Here is a 21083-nt window from a genome sequence, read left to right on the forward strand (position 1 = left end):
CTCAGGGGTGGGCGGGCGGGCGGTGCTTTAATTGCTTAAGACATTGCGAGGGATTTGGGCGGTCCAGCAGCGTGAGCAAAACAAGCATCCCCGTGAATGTGGAGCGTTCATGTGACCAGGACCATATAACTGCACCTTTATGTGGTTGTAGCATCGTTTTCTTTGAGTTCTCATACAATATATTATTTTAATCCGCTCTAATGGTGGGTTTAAGAGATTTGCTCCAATAATAACATTAACGTGTCTTTCTTAACGTGGTTGGATTGTATCAGAGTGATCACACGGTGGCGCTAAAGGCACGAGCAAGCAACTCAACCAATGGGCCAAAGATGGTCGATTAAAATAATGATTCACTCAGTTAGGAAATAATACCCTCCCCATTTAAAGTATTACCAAGCCATCTTGTTTATTTAATGTCTCAATTAATATAAATATATTTTTCAGTGTTTTATCAAAGCTTACTTTTAGTTAAATTATGCACAGGGGAGAAAAGGAATATATAATTATTTTAGTTATTGAAAAAGTACTCTCAAATAAAATTATAATAATAATGTTTTGCCATTCTATACCATTGTAATACAGTGAAAATATGTTTTATTGTAATATGAGTTGCATGTCTTATATTGATCATTTAATTACCACAAGCAAAAAGTGTATGGAAATATCTAACATTCTGCAAAATATGTATTAGTTAGTCTCGGATACATGAGTGAAAGAGGCAGAATGCAGTAACTGGTAATCTGCTATCAGTCTGGACATGGGTCATCTGCTTTCACTGAATCTTTAAATAATCTGCTCTACTTCCTTCCATTGATTTAGTATGACTCATACTGTTGTCAAATCACATGATTAGACAACTCAGGTATTATTGTTTATTACCTCAAGGCTACTTCAAGAACAATGGAACTAGTTATCAATGCCACAAGTTATTAAGGGGGGGGGGGATAAAAAAAAAGAATCCGCAGTGGTAAAACTACATTAATATCACAAGCAATATTTCACATCATTGAGAACACTGGGTTTATTTCTTGGGTCATGGTTTGTTACATTCAGTTGGATTATTTGTCTCTAAGATTTTCACTGCAAATGTATTCATTTTCAGCATAAGCCTTTTATTCTTCATTATTCAAGCCATGTTACCTTTTACAAGCTGTTGGATTTATTTTTGCAAGCACGCTCCACCATATTTGCCCGCTTGCTGTTTACTCATCATAATGAATAATACGCCCTGTGAACACTTGACATTTACCACACAGGCAAGTCTGATGAAAAACAACTTTCATCCCAGTCGGGTCAGGATAACTTTGAGTTTGATGGTTTATTCTTGTCATCTGTTCTTGCAGGTTTCATAACTTCAGTGCAAGGCTGCATTAATGGAGAGCCCTTTAAAATCTCTAGGCAAAAAATAGATGATGAAGCCTTTGGTTCCCACATGACTAGTCAACCATGCAAAACGGCATTGCCATGGCGACCAGTCTGGTGCAGACGTGGAGGAGGAGAAGTAATTAAAGAAGCTCTTCTCAACTCTCACAACTACCTGGCCTCAGGAAACCTCTCACCAGATGTTGACAACACTTGCAGCTTTTGTGCAAGTTGCATAATTTGAACCTGGAAGTCTCAGAACTTGCAGGTCGGTGATGGCAGGAATATAAAAAGGCAAGATTCCTTCTCCCTGCTCCTCCTCGGTGCCTCCTCTGCTCTGTGGTGCTGATGAGAGAGGATCTGAGTTGACCACGCCCCCAGCGAGGGAGCAGGGATGACGGGGAGGAGAGGGCGTGGTCTTGAGGACGCCTGCAGCCTATCCACTCACTGTGGACTCTACTCCACATTCACAACTCTGCATCTGCTGTCAGCTGCACCCGAGTTTGCTCCTTTTTAAAACGGGAAACACTCTCGGCCGTGCGTTCTTTTGTTTTAGTTTCCTCAGAACTCGGCTGCCAGAACTCGTAGTAGTCCACCCTTTCTTCCAAATGCCTCGCCTGCCAGTGTCGCTCTGCATGTGGGTATAGCCGATGCTTCCTGCCTGCGTCCTGGAGAAGACCACACGGGATTTCTTTTAAATAATCTTTTATAAATTCCTCTTTATATTTTGGAAGCGCATCAGCATTTCTTCTTCTTCCAATAATGGCTGATGCGAATGCAGAATGCAATATCAAGGTGCTGTGTCGATTTCGTCCGATGAACCAGTCCGAAATCACCCGAGGAGATAAGTTCATTCCAATATTTCCAGGAGAAGACACTGTCATCCTCGGGGTAAGTTATTTCCATCGATCTTGGTTTTTTCTCCCCCATGCAGTCCATGAACGTTAACGCTAGGGGTGTTACACTTTCTCATCTGCCACACACGTAAAAAAAAAAAAAAATGAAATACTGGCCAGACAGGACCAGGTGGCTTTAAATGCATCTGGATCAAACTAAGTATAGCATCTATCAGTATTCTGATCAGGACCAGTCAGGTGTGTTCTGCTGCCACTGCTGCTGCTTCTTCTTCCCCCAAAACCTGTCACTGAGCCATGCAGAGGAAAAGGAGCCTGGACCCAAATGAACAGACACAGATCGTGTCATGGTTTTAGATGATTTATTAGCATCATTATTACATTTTTCATAAATAAATGCCACAATCTTGAGTTTTGACCGCAATTCCATAAAAATATATGAAGTCAAAAACTCATGAGGTGCATCCTGACCCCACTACTGTGCTTTACTAGGATTGTTCTTCTTCTGTGGTATTGATTTGCAGGATGTTCTTGGTTCTGCTGTCCCAGACAATTATGCAGAACTGATTGATGTTGCTGCTGGTTCTAACCGAGCCTGAAACGCACCAGTGCATTTTCAGGTGCTGCAGATATTAACCAGGGTCTTAATTATGCTCCGTGGGTCGTCTCTCTCCTGAGAAATGGATCTGTTAGGCAGCTGAAGATTGCTGTGACTTGCTTTGGAGCAGCGATGAAAATGCAAATGAACCAAAGTATATAATTTTTACCGGCTTGATGAATACACACACACACACCAGAGGCTGAGGTTAACAGGTGATTAGAAATGCAGTGATGCAAATGTGCTTGTTGCTTAGATGTAATGCACATCTGGGCTGAGGCTAACACACACTGAAACATGCACACATATGTGAGTTCACATACACATACAGAGAGAGAGAGAGAGAGAGAGAGAGAGAGAGAGAGAGAGAGAGAGAGAGAGAGAGAGAGAGAGAGAGAGAGAGATCCACACCCATTCGGCCTGGGGCTTGATAAAGATGGCAGGAAAATCCCTATGGGCTCACACACCTTCCATTCACACACTAATGCACACACATTGAAATGCAGGACCTTGCTCGGGTAGATATCCCCATGTGCCTGTCTTGTATATGCCGGCTGCATGTAACAGCAGGATGTCTTCCACAAACAGATTGAATTCTCATTATCACATTATTGTGACGCTCTTTGAGGATGGCAGGTTGACATTACAGCAGCTTGAAATCATTCTTTCTCACATCAATCCTGGCAACTGTGTTTACTGTAAATGCAATCTGTTGGTTGTTGTTGAAGACAGCGATATTACAATGGTAACAAGATGATTGAATTATTGAAACTAGTGTATCTCAGTTTAAAATATTGCAGAATATCTCCTTCTCTTCCTCAAATAGTGTATTTGATGCCACTTTAGTTTTATTCAGGTTATACTGGACGTGCACGCTTCACATCTACCTACAGATGAAGAGATTTCAACGGCAATGAAATCGTATTAGCCAACTGGGGGATCTGTGATTTGCCACTATAAAAAAAAAAACACAATCACTGCTCTGCTGCTGTTCCCTACCAACACTTGTATGGCAGCAGGAGCCTTCAAAACTGATAATGTCTGGAAACAAAAGCGTGCAGCTCTGTGCTTATACACCCAGTCATGCACTAATTGCCCCCCCCCCCCCCCCCCGTTTCCTTCTATTCAGATGAATGCCATCCCGAAAAGCCTGCACGCTTTGTCATCTTTGTGAATGTAATTACTTCGGAGGCCTGTAGGATGTGATTGGCTTTTAGGTTTGCAAATGTATTCCAAGTGCTGGTTTTCCTTCTGTTGCAGCTCTGGCATTCTCTCAGACAAAAAAAGTCTCCCGGGAGTTGAGATTCTGGCGAGCAGGCGTGTAGAAATAAGCAAGTGCTCCCAGTCTGACCATTGATAAAAACTCTTTGGACCTGGGCAGCGCTGATGGCCCCCACATTTGTCTGCCCGAGGAAGACACCTTCTCCTTCACATCTTGTTGACAGAGGCAGTGATTTGTGCTGTTGAGTGATGGCTCGACTGCACCTGGGCGGCAGGCGGGAGGAGACTAGGGGAGATTAAAGATGGAGGGAAATGGTGTGTTGATGTGTTCTGAATTGATGAAGGAAAGTTTTTGGGTGATGGCTGACTGGAGACACGTGTAGTGTGTTAATACCAGAGTGAAAAACAAAAGGCTCGGATGTGAATTTTAACAACTGGAAATTGGAGTTGCACTTGAAGTTGTCACAGCAGCTCATCTATCGATATCGATATGAGCATCTGCCAATATTAAATCCATCCATAATCTAAAACGCCTATCCTTTGAAGGTTGCGGTGGATCCATTTACTCTCACGTTCACACATATGGTCGATTTAAAGTCTCCAATTAACCTAAACCCAATCTGCATGTCTTTGGACTGTGGGAATGAGCCGGAGTACGTGGAGAAAACCCTCAATGAACAAGAAGAACATATTTAAACTCCACACAAAAAAGACCCTGGCAGAATCTGCATTCAAACCCTGAACCTTCTTGCAGTGAGAAGACACTGCTCCACTGACCCGCCATTAAATCAAATTAAAATAAATAAAAATAAAACCTGAACACCCTAAGACCTGTAGGGCCTTAATAAACCTGCTAATTGTGATTGATATATAGTTATGTGTCTTTATAAGAATCATTTACACTTAAGTGGGAGTATGTAACATTTACTGAACTGTGACCATTGTCAACATAAACGACAACAACAGGATGAAGGTACATTGATTTCCCTCGATTACCCCGGTCTGATAGTCAGTTACTTAACAGACATTCTCAATGGTTCATGTTTGTCATGCTTAAACACACTATATTCATTGGATTGGTGGATGGATGGTTTTGTGAGAGACATATTCCATTATTTCGTATGGTTGTGCATAAAAACAGCACAAATTGCAAACAGTGGCAGACAGTAGTCGGTTTACATCCAGCAAACACAGAGGATCATTCACATTCTTCGGGGGTGTCACACCGAGTTTATGTTTTCCGGTTTCCACACTCCTGGGGAAAACATTTGTCTCTTCAGCTGCCAAATCCTCCACTCGTGTGTTGAGCAGCTGGAATTACAAGCCCAAGTCTGTCCTTCTGTTGTGGGCAGGTAGCAAACAGTGGGATTGTCGGAGCGTTTTGTTCTCTGCCTGCTGCAGCGGGAAATGAGGCTGATGAGAGCAATGAGACCTGAATCCAAACAATAAAAACTACAGCCATGAGATAAAAGATGATAACAACCCTCCATTGTAACTGAGCAGAGCTACAGAGAAGGGTGATGATCATTCAATCAGTAGAGACTTAATGATAAAATAGTCTTTGGCATTTTGACTCCGGCAGGAAACAGTCTTCCTCCTGTAGCCTATACACTGGTGGTGATGAGGAGGGATGGAGCTCGGAGCTGGGACGTCTCATGAAAGGCCTCTGGTTGGACGGTTGAACGGAGATGACCTGCTATCCAGAGTTCTGGTGGTGCAGGGGTGGCTATGGGTGGCTCAGTTATCGCAGTGCCGAGCTGACAGCTGAATCACAGGAGAGAGAGGTTTTAAATGCTGACAGCTCAAGGGTGATTGGCTCAAGGCGAGCGTGTCAGGTTATGATTGGGGGACAAGCTAGAATGGGCTGGTGGAGCCCGGAGATAGCAGGAACTGTGCGTGTGATCCGACCAAAATTAGCAGATATAAGATATAAGCAGGTTTTTTAAACTTTGGTAAACACGCTCAAAAAGGCGATTGACACCTTTCCTATTGCCAGAAGAGGAATTTTCTGTTTTTAAACGTGGGTAAACCTGGTGAAAAAGCCTAACTGGATGCTGATTTTCTCCTTTACTACTGCAGATAAAGGGAAGATGTTGGTGGGAATTAATGGGTTTTAATATGAAACTTAATATGAAAATTATCGAATAGTTTTAAACTCGGGGGGGGGGGGGGGATCGCTCAGGCATGAATGTCATAACAAAGAACCCAACTCAGTTTTTACTATTTTACTCTTACTTACAATGCATTGCATAGCGAGGACTTGGGAATCGACTGGAGCTTAAAGATCTCCTGCATGCTCCATCCACTTGACACCAGCAGTGAGGAATAAGCATCCGTTCTGGAGCAGCAGAGGAGCAGTAGTGCAACACGCAGCAGCACAATCACCAGAGTACCGAGCAGGATCACACCCCTGAACCCAGTGCAGCAAATGTTTCATCATAAACGAAACGCATTTGTATTGGAGTGAAACACCAATTCCCGGAAAAAATCTTTTGCCGCACATCCACAAGCCACTTTTCCCTGCATCTCTTTGTGTTTGACCTGCGTGACAAAGAAAATGAATGCGTTTTTTGTATTATCATCACATTCTCATCTCTTCTCTCCTTTCTTCTTTTCATCTGAAGTGCTTGACCACCTGTGGAGCCCCGCAGCACTCTGTAGCTATGTGACAGTAATAACCGTACTCAGCCTGCACTGCACCAGGGCATGGCCTTTCTGTTTGTGCCATGGCAGACTGACACAGCTGTCTCTAGTCTTTCACTGTCTGCAATAATGCAGCGTCACAGGGGCCAGATTGTCCCCCCTAATCTTCTGGCAGGCAAAAAAAGGACTGCCACGATGAATCACGCTTTGAATTCAGTGAATAAATAAATGATCGCGGCCGCCTCGGAGAGCAGCAAGATATGGAAAGATATTCTGCTAGCAGGCGATGACATAAAGATGCCCCATGCATGTGCCATAAGAGCTGTACACAGGCTATAGGCTTATTAAAAATAGATGGGATGCATTATGCATCATACCAGTGGCAGTGTGTGATGATAAAATATGAGTTAGGAGTCTGTTTGAAATGACTGTCAGTCAAACCTGTGCTTGTTTGTTGTCTTGTATTACTCCTAAGCTTTAAGAGCTTTAAGAGCTGAAGAGGATAAACGGCATAGTATTTCGTTGCCTTTTGTTCAAAATGAAATAATTTTCATAAGTTTCATTTGCTGCCGTTGTTGTAAACCCTTGTGATTCTTTTCAGCTCCATGCTTAGGCTGCGTGTAACTTGAAGGAGTAACCAAAAATGACACAATTTGGTAACACAGATTATTAAATCCTTCTTCATTCCTTTGCACGAATGTCTTCGGTCTTGACTACATGACTGCTTTTTTTGATATTTTCTCCTCAAACAGGAAAGTTCACATGACCTTCATTTTACAAAGTATCTCAGTCTAGACGGCAACAGAAAAACAAGCATGCCAGACTACTAGGTGGTAATAAAGTCTAAAACAACAAAATGTCAAATTACCACCATTTATTGGTTGTTATTGTTGTTTTCTGGTGCATGCTTATAATGAGTTCATGTGGTGTCAGTTGGAACAATCTTGAAAGTCAGCAAAAATGTTGGCACACAAGTTGCTGACACCATTGTTTATAGATCAATTACTATAAATTCACAATCAATCTACTTTAAATAGTAGTCGACTCTCAGCACAATACTGTTTACCCATGACTGACTTTTTGGTGACTTGTCTACGTTGTTGTGCAAATATTGGAAGGTATTGTCTTAATGCTTAAAACACATTAACACAACACATTTTGTATTCTTCATTAATGTGTTTCCCACATTCCGACTTCAAAGCACATGACCGCACCAAAGGCAGAACAACGATTCACGACTCTCGAAATGGGACCTCCCGAGGAACATGTGTGTAATAAATGTGTCGTTACAAAAAGCAATAGAATGCAATGCACAAAATAAGCTGTGATGTCATCAGTTCCCAATGCAAGCGCTCTATTTTACATGGGTATTCGAAATAGAAACTGGAAGTTCTTGAAAATCGGCACTTTCGGAAGGCTTTCTGTTCAAATCTTCATTTTAACTTACCAGTGGCCCAAACGGAGATGAAAAAGCGTGTGGCTAAATATCTGCACTTTTGGTGTCTTTTGGTCCCTTTCATCATTAGCCTCCAAGATGAGAGGTAGATTTAATCAACCTGTGTCCCAGAGCAACGTCAGGCTGATTTAGTTCTAGACCAAAACATAAAATAAAAAAAAGAAGCATCTTCTTGTTACCCAAACAGTCAGTCATACTCCACCTCAGGGTATATGTGAGTGGCTGTGATAACTCTAGATTATAAACCTCATTACATTAAGTCCCTAACCTCTACATTGACCTCCCTGTCAAAGTCATGAATGTTTTTTGCTTGAGCCCTATAGTGAAGACCTTCAACTGGTCCCTTCACCAACGGTACTGACCCCACTTGTTATGTGCCCATTAAAGAACTATTGATTCTCTATTCTCTGCCCGCTCTTTACAATCCTATGGATTACCTCTCTCTGGCTGCTGCTCCCTTGTGTGCTTACAAGTCCTCTATAGAATCCTGTGTCGTTGAAGGTGTCTGTATATTCAGAGCTGTGAAATACACCCTGTTTACATATTTAGGAAGAATGAAGGATTAGAGCAGCCTTTTCAAAAGACTTTAAATTCTCCTTCTGAGATTTATGAGTATGAGATCGTATGCCGGTCTATTGTTGTGGAAAACGGGCATGCAAAATAGTTTAAAATATTAACCAATTAGTCATCAACGGCCACTTAGTTTCTCAGATGTCTGCCTGATTTATAATGAGGCTGTGGCAAATTCTCCTATCGTGCAAGGCTGAGGGATCATCCTCTATTCTTCTTCCATCCCTTTCTTGATTAGACACTACAGGAAAATAGGAACGGAAAGCAGCTGCTGTAAAAACTAATTGTTGACAGTGCATGTCGGGCGCAGCATAAAGTCATCTGTACCTGTCTCGTACGTGTTGTTATTTATAGTTCTGCTGGAGCTGTTTGTCCTCAAGAATATTTCTTTACAATGACCATAACTGTCTGCGAACCAAACAGAAACAGAAACAGAGGTACAAGGGGCTCACCTGCTCCTCCCTGCACCCCTGCGCACCTTTTAGTCCTCTAATTCTATCACTGCTGTGCACATACCCTATCCAATTAGCTGGTGTAATGGGATTGCTGTGTAGGGTCAAGATCTGCACTCATCACGTCAGAATACCCCATCTGAGCTCTTCCTCAAGATGGGCTTCACTTTATTTTCCTCTGTCTGGCTGTATTTCACGGCGTAATGATCCCGCCGCTCCTGTCCTCATGACTCAGCAGTACTTTTGGGAAGATGTGAGAGAAGAAGCTAAGACATGTCTGTCATCTCATTCCGTTGAGGAGAGGCACAGAAGGTTTCAGTGGTGTCAAGTGGGGAAGCTCTTGTCAGTCAAGTGTCTGAATGTCAGGGGCTCATTGTGGAAGTTTACGTTGGGTCAGAGGACGGATTTCGTGGGGGGCACAGGGGGGTCAAGACCCCCAAACCTAGGATTTATGAAGAGTTGTCCCCCCTTAGCATTTCAAAGAAAACTATATAGGTTAACATGGTATAATGATATCTATTGACAGCCATTTTGAAAGACCGAACCTCCCTCTCTCATTCGCCTCAGAGCGATGTGATCTCAGTTGTTTCCTTGTCATGTCGCAGCTCCTCAATAGTTAAGTATAAAGGATGTGTCAGGATGATTCAATTTTTTCACTTAATGGAATGAAACAGAATCTGTCCTCCTCAGTAATTGCACTTGACAAATGTATCTGTTTATTGGATAATCACATCCAATGACAGAAAAATATCTGTCCCTGGTGCTTCTGAGATGTAAGTCTACACAACATAATTGTTTTTGCTTTATTTTAGGAGAACATTTGAGATTGTCTTTATAGCTAACTTAGTGCTCTTTCACACCTTTTAACGTCACGACCTGTAGATCTCTGAGTTTGATTCGAACTTATGTGACAGGTGTGAAAACTTGGACCATCCTCTCCTGTGTGGCGCATGCCTTTGCTTCCCCACACTTCCTGCTACTGACAACTCATACCCTGCAAACAGGCATAGTTAAACATGGCGACCACCATGCTAGGTGACGGCCCTGCTCCTAAATGCTAATGCTACACCAGCCGCCATGCTAAGTGACATCCCTGTGCCCTATGCTATTGTGCAGACAGCCACCATGCTAGATGACGGCCTTGCCTCCTTATGCTAACGGGGGAGGAGGAGCCTGTGGGGGAACCTCTACATCTCTTTCAACCCATACGTATCTGAAGCACTACCATCATGTTATTACAGTGTCAACAGAATTAACAAAGTGGACCATGTCATTCATTTTTCTAATCAAATGGAAAGAATTCTAGCTGCCAAGCTGACAACACCCTGTCGTCAGATACAGTCCCTACTTCAAATCAATCAATGTCAAGTACAGGAAGACGCAGCCTACTTAGGTTATAGGACATGTGTACGTCATACAAGCTTCTGTGGACTAAACTGAAGCCACACCTAACTGGAGTTAATTTAAACAAACCTCGGTCTGGACCAAATTCAGGTGTGAAAACGCCCTTAACCTCTGGAGAACCTCATCTCCCAGCAATCACCAACAAGTGCTGCCAGCTCTTCCTCTAAATATTTCCCCAGATATTAATATTACACTGACACCAATTTAGTCAGCAGCCACACTCAACAGGATAGGCTGCCAGTTCCGTCGGCTCATCTTTATTTTTACTCAGGCTCATCTTTATTTTTACACAGCTTGCATGTGTGCCAGGGTTAGATAAGCGTGTGCCAGTTCGTCAATACCTTCTGTGTCCATTTCACTCATTCTACGACAGAAGTGGGCTGTGAGTGCGAGGCTTAAAGCTCCGGGGAGCGTTAATGGAGCATCCTCTCCTCATTAGCCACGGCCCTGCCCAGGATGCTGCCTGCTGGCCCTCATGACTGCCGTCGGCATCTGTGGGCAGTGCATCGTAACCAGCCGCACATGCTTACACACGTGTGGGCACATGGCAAGACCCCAAGCAGTTGGCTCTATATTAGACAGCTAGGAGTACAGGGAGGAAATCCCAAGCAGAGCAAAAGAGCATCCCTGCCCTTTGCAAGCCCAGTATTCCTGTTTCCTTCAATTAATCACAGTTGACGTTATCGAATTGTCACTTGAGAACATTGACGTCTACTTTCTGGGTTGCTGCTTTTTAGTCTATTTCTCAGCGTGGCCCCACTTTCATGCACGTTCTGCTTTGCTACTTTTGATCTAGGTTAATCAAATTTCCCGTGATCTGAGTATTTTATTCAAACTATATTACAAAAGAGAGGCTTAAGGACCTTGGCAGACATCAGTTTCAAGCTTTTTGTTTTCATCTTCTCATGGAACCAATCCGGCACTTTTAAAAAACACTTCTCCAGGCGGCAGCACCATTAAACTGTGTCTGTGGCTCCCAGTAGGAACATTGATAATCACGACACACTAATTTCTTCTCTCTTCTACTCCCTCTCTCTGAGTCTCTAATTAATATATTTTTTTTCTTCTTCTATTTTTCAAATTACCTCTCTGCACAGCTGCAACTGATACAAAAAGAATCCCCATAACCACGTTGTGGACTTTTACTATATATTTAGATAATGTCCTGCTAATCCTCAGATTGCTTTATATCCCAGCAAGCTATTCCCCTATAGCTCCTCTGGGTTAAATAATTGCTGACAGTGTGACCAAGTTGATAGAAATATATTTCTACAGCGTCTTCCAGACCCTTTTACGGTTCAATTAATAATTCATTCTTTGCTACATGAGGTCATGAGCACAGCTTATAGTGGTGCGATGCATTTTGTTGGCATAGTTGGTGGATTACTGTCTGTGTCTTCTCTGGCAGTTGTGCTTTTTGAGGATCAGTCAGAGTGTAGAGTCTCTGGATCCAGATTTAATTGTGGAGCAGGATCACTGGAAATCTCATTTCAATTTGGCACAGGGTTAGGGATGTATACGGACGCTGCATTTAAAATTTCCTTGCGTTAACATTTCATCCGAGTATTACGTCTCGACTAAACTCGGTCGGCACAGTTGGCTCACAGGTTTATGCACTAATAAAATTACTGGTGGAGAGATCGATTGCTTCACCCTCAAAACGAGAGAGCATTTCATAAATGCAACATTTTTAATAAGAAAACCTGCAGAACACTTATATTTGTGACATGATGTATTGCCTATTCCAACTTAGTGTCAATTGGTTTACTTTACACATTCAGAGCTATATTATTACCTAAGCATGATGCAAGGTAAGCTTGCTGCCTGAAAAACAAGATTGTTTCCAATTTGAAATTCCTTTTTGGCTTTTAACCCTCTTGTGCGGGAGCAACGCAGACAAGGCTGCTGTCAGAGGTAATCTGGCATCCTGTGTGAATTAATTATGACTGGATCTACTTATACATGGGTCGAGCTGAAAGCACGTGGCTGTGGGCTGGAATGGAGATAACAGGTGCGAATCCGCAAGATCTCCGATATTTCCTTTGAAATCAAATATTCCCTTTGAGGACGGCTGGGCTCTCAGACTGTCTCTGGTTCTCATCGAAGCTCTCCACCTCTGGTTGAGGTCGCTGCTTCCAATTCATAGTCAACAACTCATTTGCTTTCACAGGGTGAATTTTTTATTTTTGCGTATTTCTAGAAATCCATAGTATAAATACCTGGGAGGCATGTGAAGGCTGGAGACCCAATCAAACATGACATTGCAGGCGAGCACTGGAACAAACTATCACCTACATGATGAAGTGTCTTGACAAGTGTTTCCTTGTCCTCTTGTTGTCATTTCCCTCCCTCTCTTATTCTCTCTATTTCTCTGAAGTACTGAATATACATTAGCATTCTATTTGAGCTGGTAAAATAGATCTCTCATGGGCGTATACATGTATGCAGTAGAGCCTGATATTATGTGAAATTTTGCGATACTAGTGAAGGTATATTGATAATTGTCCATGGACATTTGGGGAAATACCTTTTTTGCTGAGAGGGAGTTGTATAAATGATACTACTTTCATGTATATTCGTCCATCTAGGTTAATTTAAACTAGCACAAAGTCTTCAAACATGTAGCAGGTTGATTGGCCGCCTCACATCTTCAGGACCAAGAAAGAGTGAACGCCTGTAAAACAACAGTTTATCTTTCAAACACTTTAGTTATTGTGTACATTAAACAAGTTAGATGGGATGTATTAGCCATAGACTCAATATAAAGATGGAAAACAGAACAGGTCCCCAAAAATGAAGTCAAAGCATCTTGATGGTTGGCTACAGAAAAGATCACAAGTTCCACTTCCTCCATGTTAGTGGACGGGACATGTGCCAAACTAAAAAGTAGAAGTTAAAATTTAAATAAATAGCCTTTAAATGAAAGAAGGGTCTAGTCATTTAAGTTGTTTAGGTTTGTTCAAGTCTTCATGTTGTAATTTGGTATGTGATGCTGTAAAAACGGGATAACGCATTATGATTGACAGGTCAGCATGACGCAGGATTGGTCAGGCGTGCGTACCGGCAGGACTGTACCATTCCATCCACAGATCACTACTGCACAGACTCTGGCTCCAGATGGTGCTGTTGGTATCTGGGATATTTGGGCTTAATTTCTGGATAATGGGAGGAAGTGGAGACATGCTGTTCATCTGTATAAACAGAGTATGGTATTAAAGTAGGCTTTGGAGATGCTAGTGGCAGGATTTGCTGTTGTTCAGACGAAGACGGTTTAATACCCAGCTGTAAAAGACAGGAAGGTCGAGCACTTCTGGAGTGGTGTCACTTTACAGGCGCACTTAGAGACTAAGCATGTTTATTGCTGTGTTCTCTCCACGTGTGTCTATCTCTGGCTCAGTTGAGCTGTCATGGTTTTCATCATCCTGAACTCTGTGGATCTGAATCTCTTGATTTCTCACTCTCCCGTTGTTCATCTTGTGGTTGCAGCTTTTTTCTGAAATTCCATGAACAAAACTCGATATTCAATTCCCTCAGTTCTCCACTCCTCTTCTCCCCCCCTCATCCATCCTGATGAATTATGCAGAGCATTTCACTTTGATGGGGGGGACTAATTGCTCCACTTCTGTGTGTGGCTCTTAAATGAAAATCTTGACACAGGACAATAAATGACATTATTAGATGAGCAATGTAATGTTTGGTGGTTTGCTTGCCTTAAGTGAGGGATTATCGAACATGCTACAAAAAAACGCTGTGATGAGTACAAGTTCAGCTGCAGGACAGCTCAAAATATAAAGCACCATCATTGGATCTCGGCATTAAATCTTCTCTGCCGTATATGTGAGGCACGGGAGGCTGCTCTGCCCTCGGGGCTCTGTGCCCATCCACTCTGCTTAGACCTGTCAGTAGCGTGAATTAGGAATACAGTAATGTTTGGTTATATTGTATGACTGGAGGTTTTGCACTCGTGAGGGGTTTTCTGTTGTGGGGAGAGCCGCTAATGATGCTGTTATCTGGGTCTTGAAGGCTGATTAGCCTGACGGATGGAGCAGCCATTGGCAGCCTGATCTCCTCCTTCCCTCTGTGCTTGCATGTTGACTTGTCTGTGTGTGTGTGTGTGTGTGTGTGTGTGTATGTGTGTGTGTGTTTGTGTGTATAGGCTGACAGAGACCATGGCACACACACACACGTGCAACCACAGGCTCTCCAAAGACTCTGATAAGACAAAATAGGGCCCCTCCTCCTCCTCCTCCACCTCCTCCTCCTCTTCCTCCTCCGACTTCAGCCGAGCTTACACACCAACGCCGACTGAACCACCGCAAACGAGCCACGGAGCAAAACAAAGTGAGCAGCTGCCTGCCAGCCTGACAGTCAGAGACCACCACTGTGTAGGAGGAGCACATGCCTAATCTTCTTATCATTTCATCCAACTGTCTTTTTAACCGTGTAGCTATATTTCTCCTGGTTAGCGAGGGGGGACGCTTAAAGAATTAAGAGTAACAAAATTCTCAATGGAAGCGTGGGTTTTTGTGCACGTGTTTGTGTGCGAGAGAGAGAGAGAGAGTGTGTGTTTGTGTGTGTGTGTGTGTGTGTGTGTGTTATTCCGGCTCGGCCAGTACTGGCAGTCAACAAATATTCACCATATGCAGAGGGTGTTGTATTCTGTGTTTGCCTTTTCTTGAAGACGTTGTTCTTGCCCATTTGAGAGAGTCCTCATCGTAACAACGAAGCCATTGGTCCATCGGTCAGTCACTGAAAACACACTTTGCTGTGTGGACGTGTGAATGAGGCCTGTTGTCTGCTTGAAGCTGAGGTGGATGGAGCATGAGGTAATGACACTGCTGTGAAACCTTACTAGGAGGAAAGTGGTGTACACTTGGACTCAGGAGAGTGATGCTGTCAGTGTTGTTTTTTAACCTTCACATTACCCATAATCTCTCCCAGGGGCGTCGTTAGGCTGAAGCCCCCCTAAAATGTGCTTCAGCCCCCCAAAATAATTATTGTGATTTTTTTTTTTTTTAATTAAACTATTGTTTTACACATGGACAACTCTAACATGCTACATGTCATTTTAAATTGACTTCAGTGCCATGAACATGTCTTCTGATCTGATATTGACCTCAACCATGAATAAATTGAAATAAATGTGTATATATACAGTAAATATATAAATGACTTGTGTGTGTGTGTGTGTGCGTGCGTGTGTGTGTATGCGTGTGTGTGTACGTGTATGTGTGTGTGTGTGTGTGTGTGTGTGTGTGTGTGTGTGTGTGTGTGTGCATGTGTGTGTGTGCGTGAGTGTGTGTGCGTGTCAGATGGGTGTGGTCAGTGTGATGGGTGGGCCCTCAGATGAGATGATAGTATTATTATTGTATTGTTGTCATAATTAATATATAGATTTGACCAAATGTAAAAAAGTTAAGAAACATTGTTTGTCTATGCTCTGCTGTGTTCGTATGAATAGTAGCAAACTAAATGAATCACACTGATTTGTTTCACTCCAACACTGTGTTAATTGATCAATGAATCCTGTATGTATATTCAGAAAGACAGAGGTAGATGTTACTGTACTAGTTATTTTTATTCAAAAAGTTTAACATATTTACAACACATCATTAGATCATTTCAAATATGTACAAAGGGGGACAGGGGAGGGGTTTGTTTTGAGGAGTAGAAAAAGGGTGAGGGCGGGGGCTTCTCCACCTCTTCTCTCTCCTCCAGCTCATCTCGGCCTCCTCCTTTCTGTAGCTCAGTCCCATAGTTGGAGTTTTCTCCTGCTGCAGTTTCGTCTCCTTTCGGCCCTGAAGCAAGCACCTTCTCGTTCTCCTTCTCCATGTTGACCTCCACCTCACTGCTCACTTGTGCAGACTTGCTTCCAGAATTTTAGCCTTGGCCTGACAGTCAGTGAGCTCGGCCAAGCAGTCAACATAGGCCCTGAGGCGAGCATGCCCTTTCTCTACCTCCTTCGTTATGACAACATCTTTGTCTTTCAGCTGGTTTTCCAGCTGCTCCACCTTCTCCGTCAGGGCCTGGATCTCATTCTCCTTCTCCGTCTCCATCTCCCTCTCGGTCTCAGTCTCAATCTTAATCTCCTTCTCCTTCTCCGTCTCCTTCTCCTTCTCCTCCTCCTTCTCCTTCTCCACCGCCATCTTTATGATATCATCTCTGTCTTTAAGATGGTTTTCCAGCCGCCACACCTCCTCCTTAAGAATCAAAATGTTCCTGTTGGCTCGGAGGATTTCGACATTGTAGATCGTCACAAGTTTCTCCTTCTCCTTGTCCTTGTCCTTGTCCTTGTCCTTGTTCTTGTCCTTGTCCTTCTCTTTCTCTTTCTCCTTCTCCTTCTCTTTCTCTTTCTCTTTCTCTTTCTCCTTCTCTTTCTCCTTCTCCTTCTCATTCTCCTTCTCTTTCTCCTTCTCTTTCTCTTTCTCCTTCTCTTTCTCCTTCTCCTTCTCCTTCTCCTTCTCCTTCTCTTTCTCCTTCTCCTTCTCCTTCTCTTTCTCCTTCTCTTTTTCCTTCTCCTTCTCCTTCTCCTTCTCCTTCTCCTTCTCCACCTCCACCTCACTGCTACATCCTGTATCAGGCTGAGGTGGCTCCTGGTGCAGCCTTGCTTCCATCAGCTTAACCTTGGCCTGACAGTCAGTTAGCTCAGCAAGGCAGTCGAGATAGGCCCTGAGGCGAGCGCGCCGTTTCTTCACCTCCTTCGCTATGACAACATCTTTCTCTTTCAGCTGGTTTTCCAGCTGCTCCACCTTCTCCGCCAGGGCCTGGATCTCATTCTCCTTCTCCGTCTCGGTCTCAATCTCCTTCCTCTTCTCCTTCTCCTTCTCCTTCTCCTTCTCCCTCTCCTTCTCTTTCTCCTTCTCCTTCTCCTTCTCCACCGCCATCTTTATGAACTCATCTCTGTCTTGAAGCTGGTCTTGCAGCTGCCACACCTCATCCTTAAGAGCATTAATCCTCCTGTAGGCTGTGAGGAGTTCGTCATTGAGGATCTTCAGAATATCTGGTTTCTCCATGGTTTACCACAGAGAGTAGATCTCTCTTTTGAAGAAGCTGTTGGATGAGTTGATGCACTATTTTCCGAAGAAGTTTCTGCTCTTGTCTGGAACTTGAAGTCAAAAGGCTTTATGTCTGCAGGTGACAAGATGAAATAGTGTGTAAGATTTAGGTGAATTTGATCTATCAAACATTCAATATAAAACAATTGACACAGATAGAGAGACACACGCAGAGAGAAGGAGAGAGAGGGAGAGAGACAGACTGGCTGGTTTAAGCGAGAGATTGAGAGAGAGAGCGCGAGAGAGATTGAGTGAGAGAGAGAGAGAGAGAGAGAGAGAGAGAGATTGAGAGAGAGAGAGAGAGAGAGAGAGAGAGAGAGAGAGAGAGAGAGAGAGAGAGAGAGAGAGAGAGAGAGACTCCCCTCCTGCTACGTGTGTATCTGGTTGCCATGGAAACTCAACTGAATGCAACTGCTCTCTCCTCACTGGGAAGAGAGAAATCTAAACTCTGAGTGTACCACTCAAACAACTATAATTCAGAAACTATAAGTCCTATCTGTGAAATAAAGACATCGGGAGAATTCCAAGACTTTGCCGGACACACAGATATATTTGAAATTTGTGAGAGTAAAAAAATGGGGCCGTGTGAGCAAGTTATGCAAGTTGATGCTCCTTCCAGAAAAGTTTTCTCTGAAATAACATTAGACCCAATGGGGAGGGATTGTTTTTTTCCTTAAAGGAGCTACACACCTCATGTCATGTGCTCCTAGCATTAACTTAAGCTTCCGTCAACTTGTCCTTCAACACATTCAAACTACACATTAACCAAAAAATCACCAGTAAATGTTTTTTTGAAATAAAACTTCCCTCATCAATCACCATGGCACCAAGCCCCTTTGATTTGAATTTGAATCTGAATTTGATTGGCAGTGATGGAAGCTGTTGTTTTTTTAACTTGTCTTAAATACTAAAGTTAAACACCAAGGTTAACCTTCCCAATGTTACAAAACACATCGTTTGGTAGAATAAGCTGTGAAATGGGAGAATTTCCTGGTGCTACAGGTGTTTTGTCCACAATGCCTCGCTCTGCCTGGCCTCGGCGACTTAAAGCTACTTAGCATCACGTTAACACATATCACTCATTAAGATAAGCAGCAGAAAACACAAAAGAAGCCAGCAACAATATTTTCACATTTGTCATAAAAGCAACAGAAAACAGCACATTATCAACATGTAACCGCAGAAGCTTCATATTATACAGTGGTTTAATTTCAAACTTGAATAATGAGCCTGAATTGTATTGGTTAGCATGCTGGGTAAATACAGAGAGAGGGTGAGACATGACTTACCTCAGTCAAGGTCAGAGTGCAATAGCAACTGTCTTAAACTTTAACAGTATTTAAAGCAATCAACAGCCAATCAGAGGTCTCCTATCAAAATACCAACTATGATGCTGTTCATCAAAGCATCAAAGGAGGTATTGAGAGAGTGTCCCTGTCAATCAAAAACATCTTCTATTTCAAATCTTAGCATCTGGTTGCTATGGTGATAGAATCACCTACTGATGATGAAGTTTTGCGATCATTTATTTCTGTAAATAAATTTGTTTCATTTTGGTGGACTTTTAATTGCGTCATTCTTGCAGCATCTGATCTTTAATTTTTTAATGGCTCCTGTCTTATCATCTTCTTGTCTTAGTATTAATATATATATATATATATATATATATATACAATATATACTTACATATATGTTTATATACATATACATATGCATGTATACATACATACACATACACATTGTGTGATGGTAGAAAATGTATTTTGTTTCATTTCATTCTCTATTGTTCATTTCGTCGTGTAACTCTTAGCCGCAGTATTTCATCACAAACGAACATGTGAACATTATACAACCCAGGATATTTCCAACCAAAATTCAGACTTAAATAGTTTAAATTTATTTTACCAAGAGGTTCATGTCACACGAGAGTATGGAGAATATTTAAGAAAAGACGATTTTCTACAACCACAAATTCCATTGCACAAGTGTTTTGCAGCAGAAAATACCTTCATAGGTGTCTATGGATGAGAGTAATACAACTCAGAGCTCAAACAAAACCTAAAGAATCACGGAGACTGATGACCAATTACAACACTGTAAATCTCCGCTGTCTGTGAAACTCGTGCTCTCACTTATTGTGATTTGCCTTCAGCTGTACTCTAATCTCCATACTTGCTCGACTGTAGTCTCTAAAATCACCTGTGCCTACACTTCACTAACAATTATACTTTTATGAAACACCCTTCTCATGTGATAATCTGTCAAACCCAGTCAACATGAATTTCTCCAGTAGGGGTCAGATTGCCTATTTAATTCCTACATGAACAACATAAAACCAACAATGTATCTAATGTTAGCATGCTGTGTCCTGCTCACTGTTGTTAAAGCAGGACAATGGCTTCACATCTCACAGTGATGACATAGGATTTTATAATAATGAGACATATTAGCATTGAGTAATAAAAGGGTGTAAAATATGATGACTTGCTCTTATAATAACCTTGCTGGTGCAAGGACACTAATACTTTTAAAGGTAATGGTAGATGGCTCTCTGATTGGTTTATTGCATGTTATGCCCAAAACCCACCTCTGAATAGTAAAGAGACAAAACAAATCTTGTGTCGAGTGCAGCAACATTTTGTAATAAATCAAGTACTACAGGGAGAGTTGTGTCTGTTTTTGGATTCAATGTTTGGCAAAAAAATGTATGACTGAAGATATCCTATTGATAATTAATATACATTTTTTTTTACAGTTTTACATTTTGAGATTGACCTGTCGGGGGTGTACCCTCTCACCTAATGTCAGCTAGGGTTCGCTCCAGGGACCCTCAAAGGGGTTTTCAACATTTTATTGCTGCTAAACACAGTCAGTCATGAAGCCAAAATAAGCTTAAATGAATAAACAAATTAAAAAAAAATCTTCTGACAGTTTTCTGATCAATTAGAAATAGTATAAACCATGTTTTGACCCATGATAGGGAGGAGTGACAGAGGCTGTTTTGAGGAAAATAAGAGCCTCTATGTGTCTCTGCATTAGTCAGTTTGAGAATACACAACCTCTGTACTCATCTGATTCGTCCTGTGCAAAGCAGAAACCTGATGCCGCGCTGCAGTGGCTGCAGTCGTAGCTGCTGCACACCTGACACTCCAAGCGAGACTGGCCGGGCCTTTAGCTCAACCTCAGTCCGGTTCTCCCGACACTCGGCTTGGCACCAGTACCTGTCGGCCTCCTCCCGTGTTACCGCGGTCATGAAGTAGCTGTCACCGGAGACCAGGTGCCTGGGGGGGAGCCCTGTGTGGTTTGGACCTGAACCACCAGTAGCTCTTCACAAAAGCAGAGAGGGACTCCACTGTGCACTGCAGTAGCACACTCTCACCCAGGTAGATGTTTGGCCCCGGAGGCTTCACAGAGACACTGGCCTCCAGAGATCCTGCAGGAACAGGGGGGGCTACATTATGGGCTTTT

At 42.6% G+C, this 21083-nt stretch overlaps 1 protein-coding gene across 2 annotated transcripts in view; it reads left to right on the forward strand.

The window, feature by feature from the left end:
* Window positions 1–2124: 2124 nt before the first annotated feature.
* kif5ab (kinesin family member 5A, b) overlaps window positions 2125–21083 on the forward strand; it is a 65388-nt gene continuing 46429 nt past the window's right edge. For both annotated transcript variants that reach the window (XM_053410687.1, XM_053410695.1), the window contains exon 1: window positions 2125–2253. In XM_053410687.1, the coding sequence (XP_053266662.1) occupies window positions 2125–2253 (129 nt within the window). The remainder of the gene's footprint in view (window positions 2254–21083) is intronic.

The sequence above is a fragment of the Pleuronectes platessa genome, chromosome 2 (assembly GCF_947347685.1).
Source record: "Pleuronectes platessa chromosome 2, fPlePla1.1, whole genome shotgun sequence".
NCBI lineage: Eukaryota > Metazoa > Chordata > Actinopteri > Pleuronectiformes > Pleuronectidae > Pleuronectes > Pleuronectes platessa.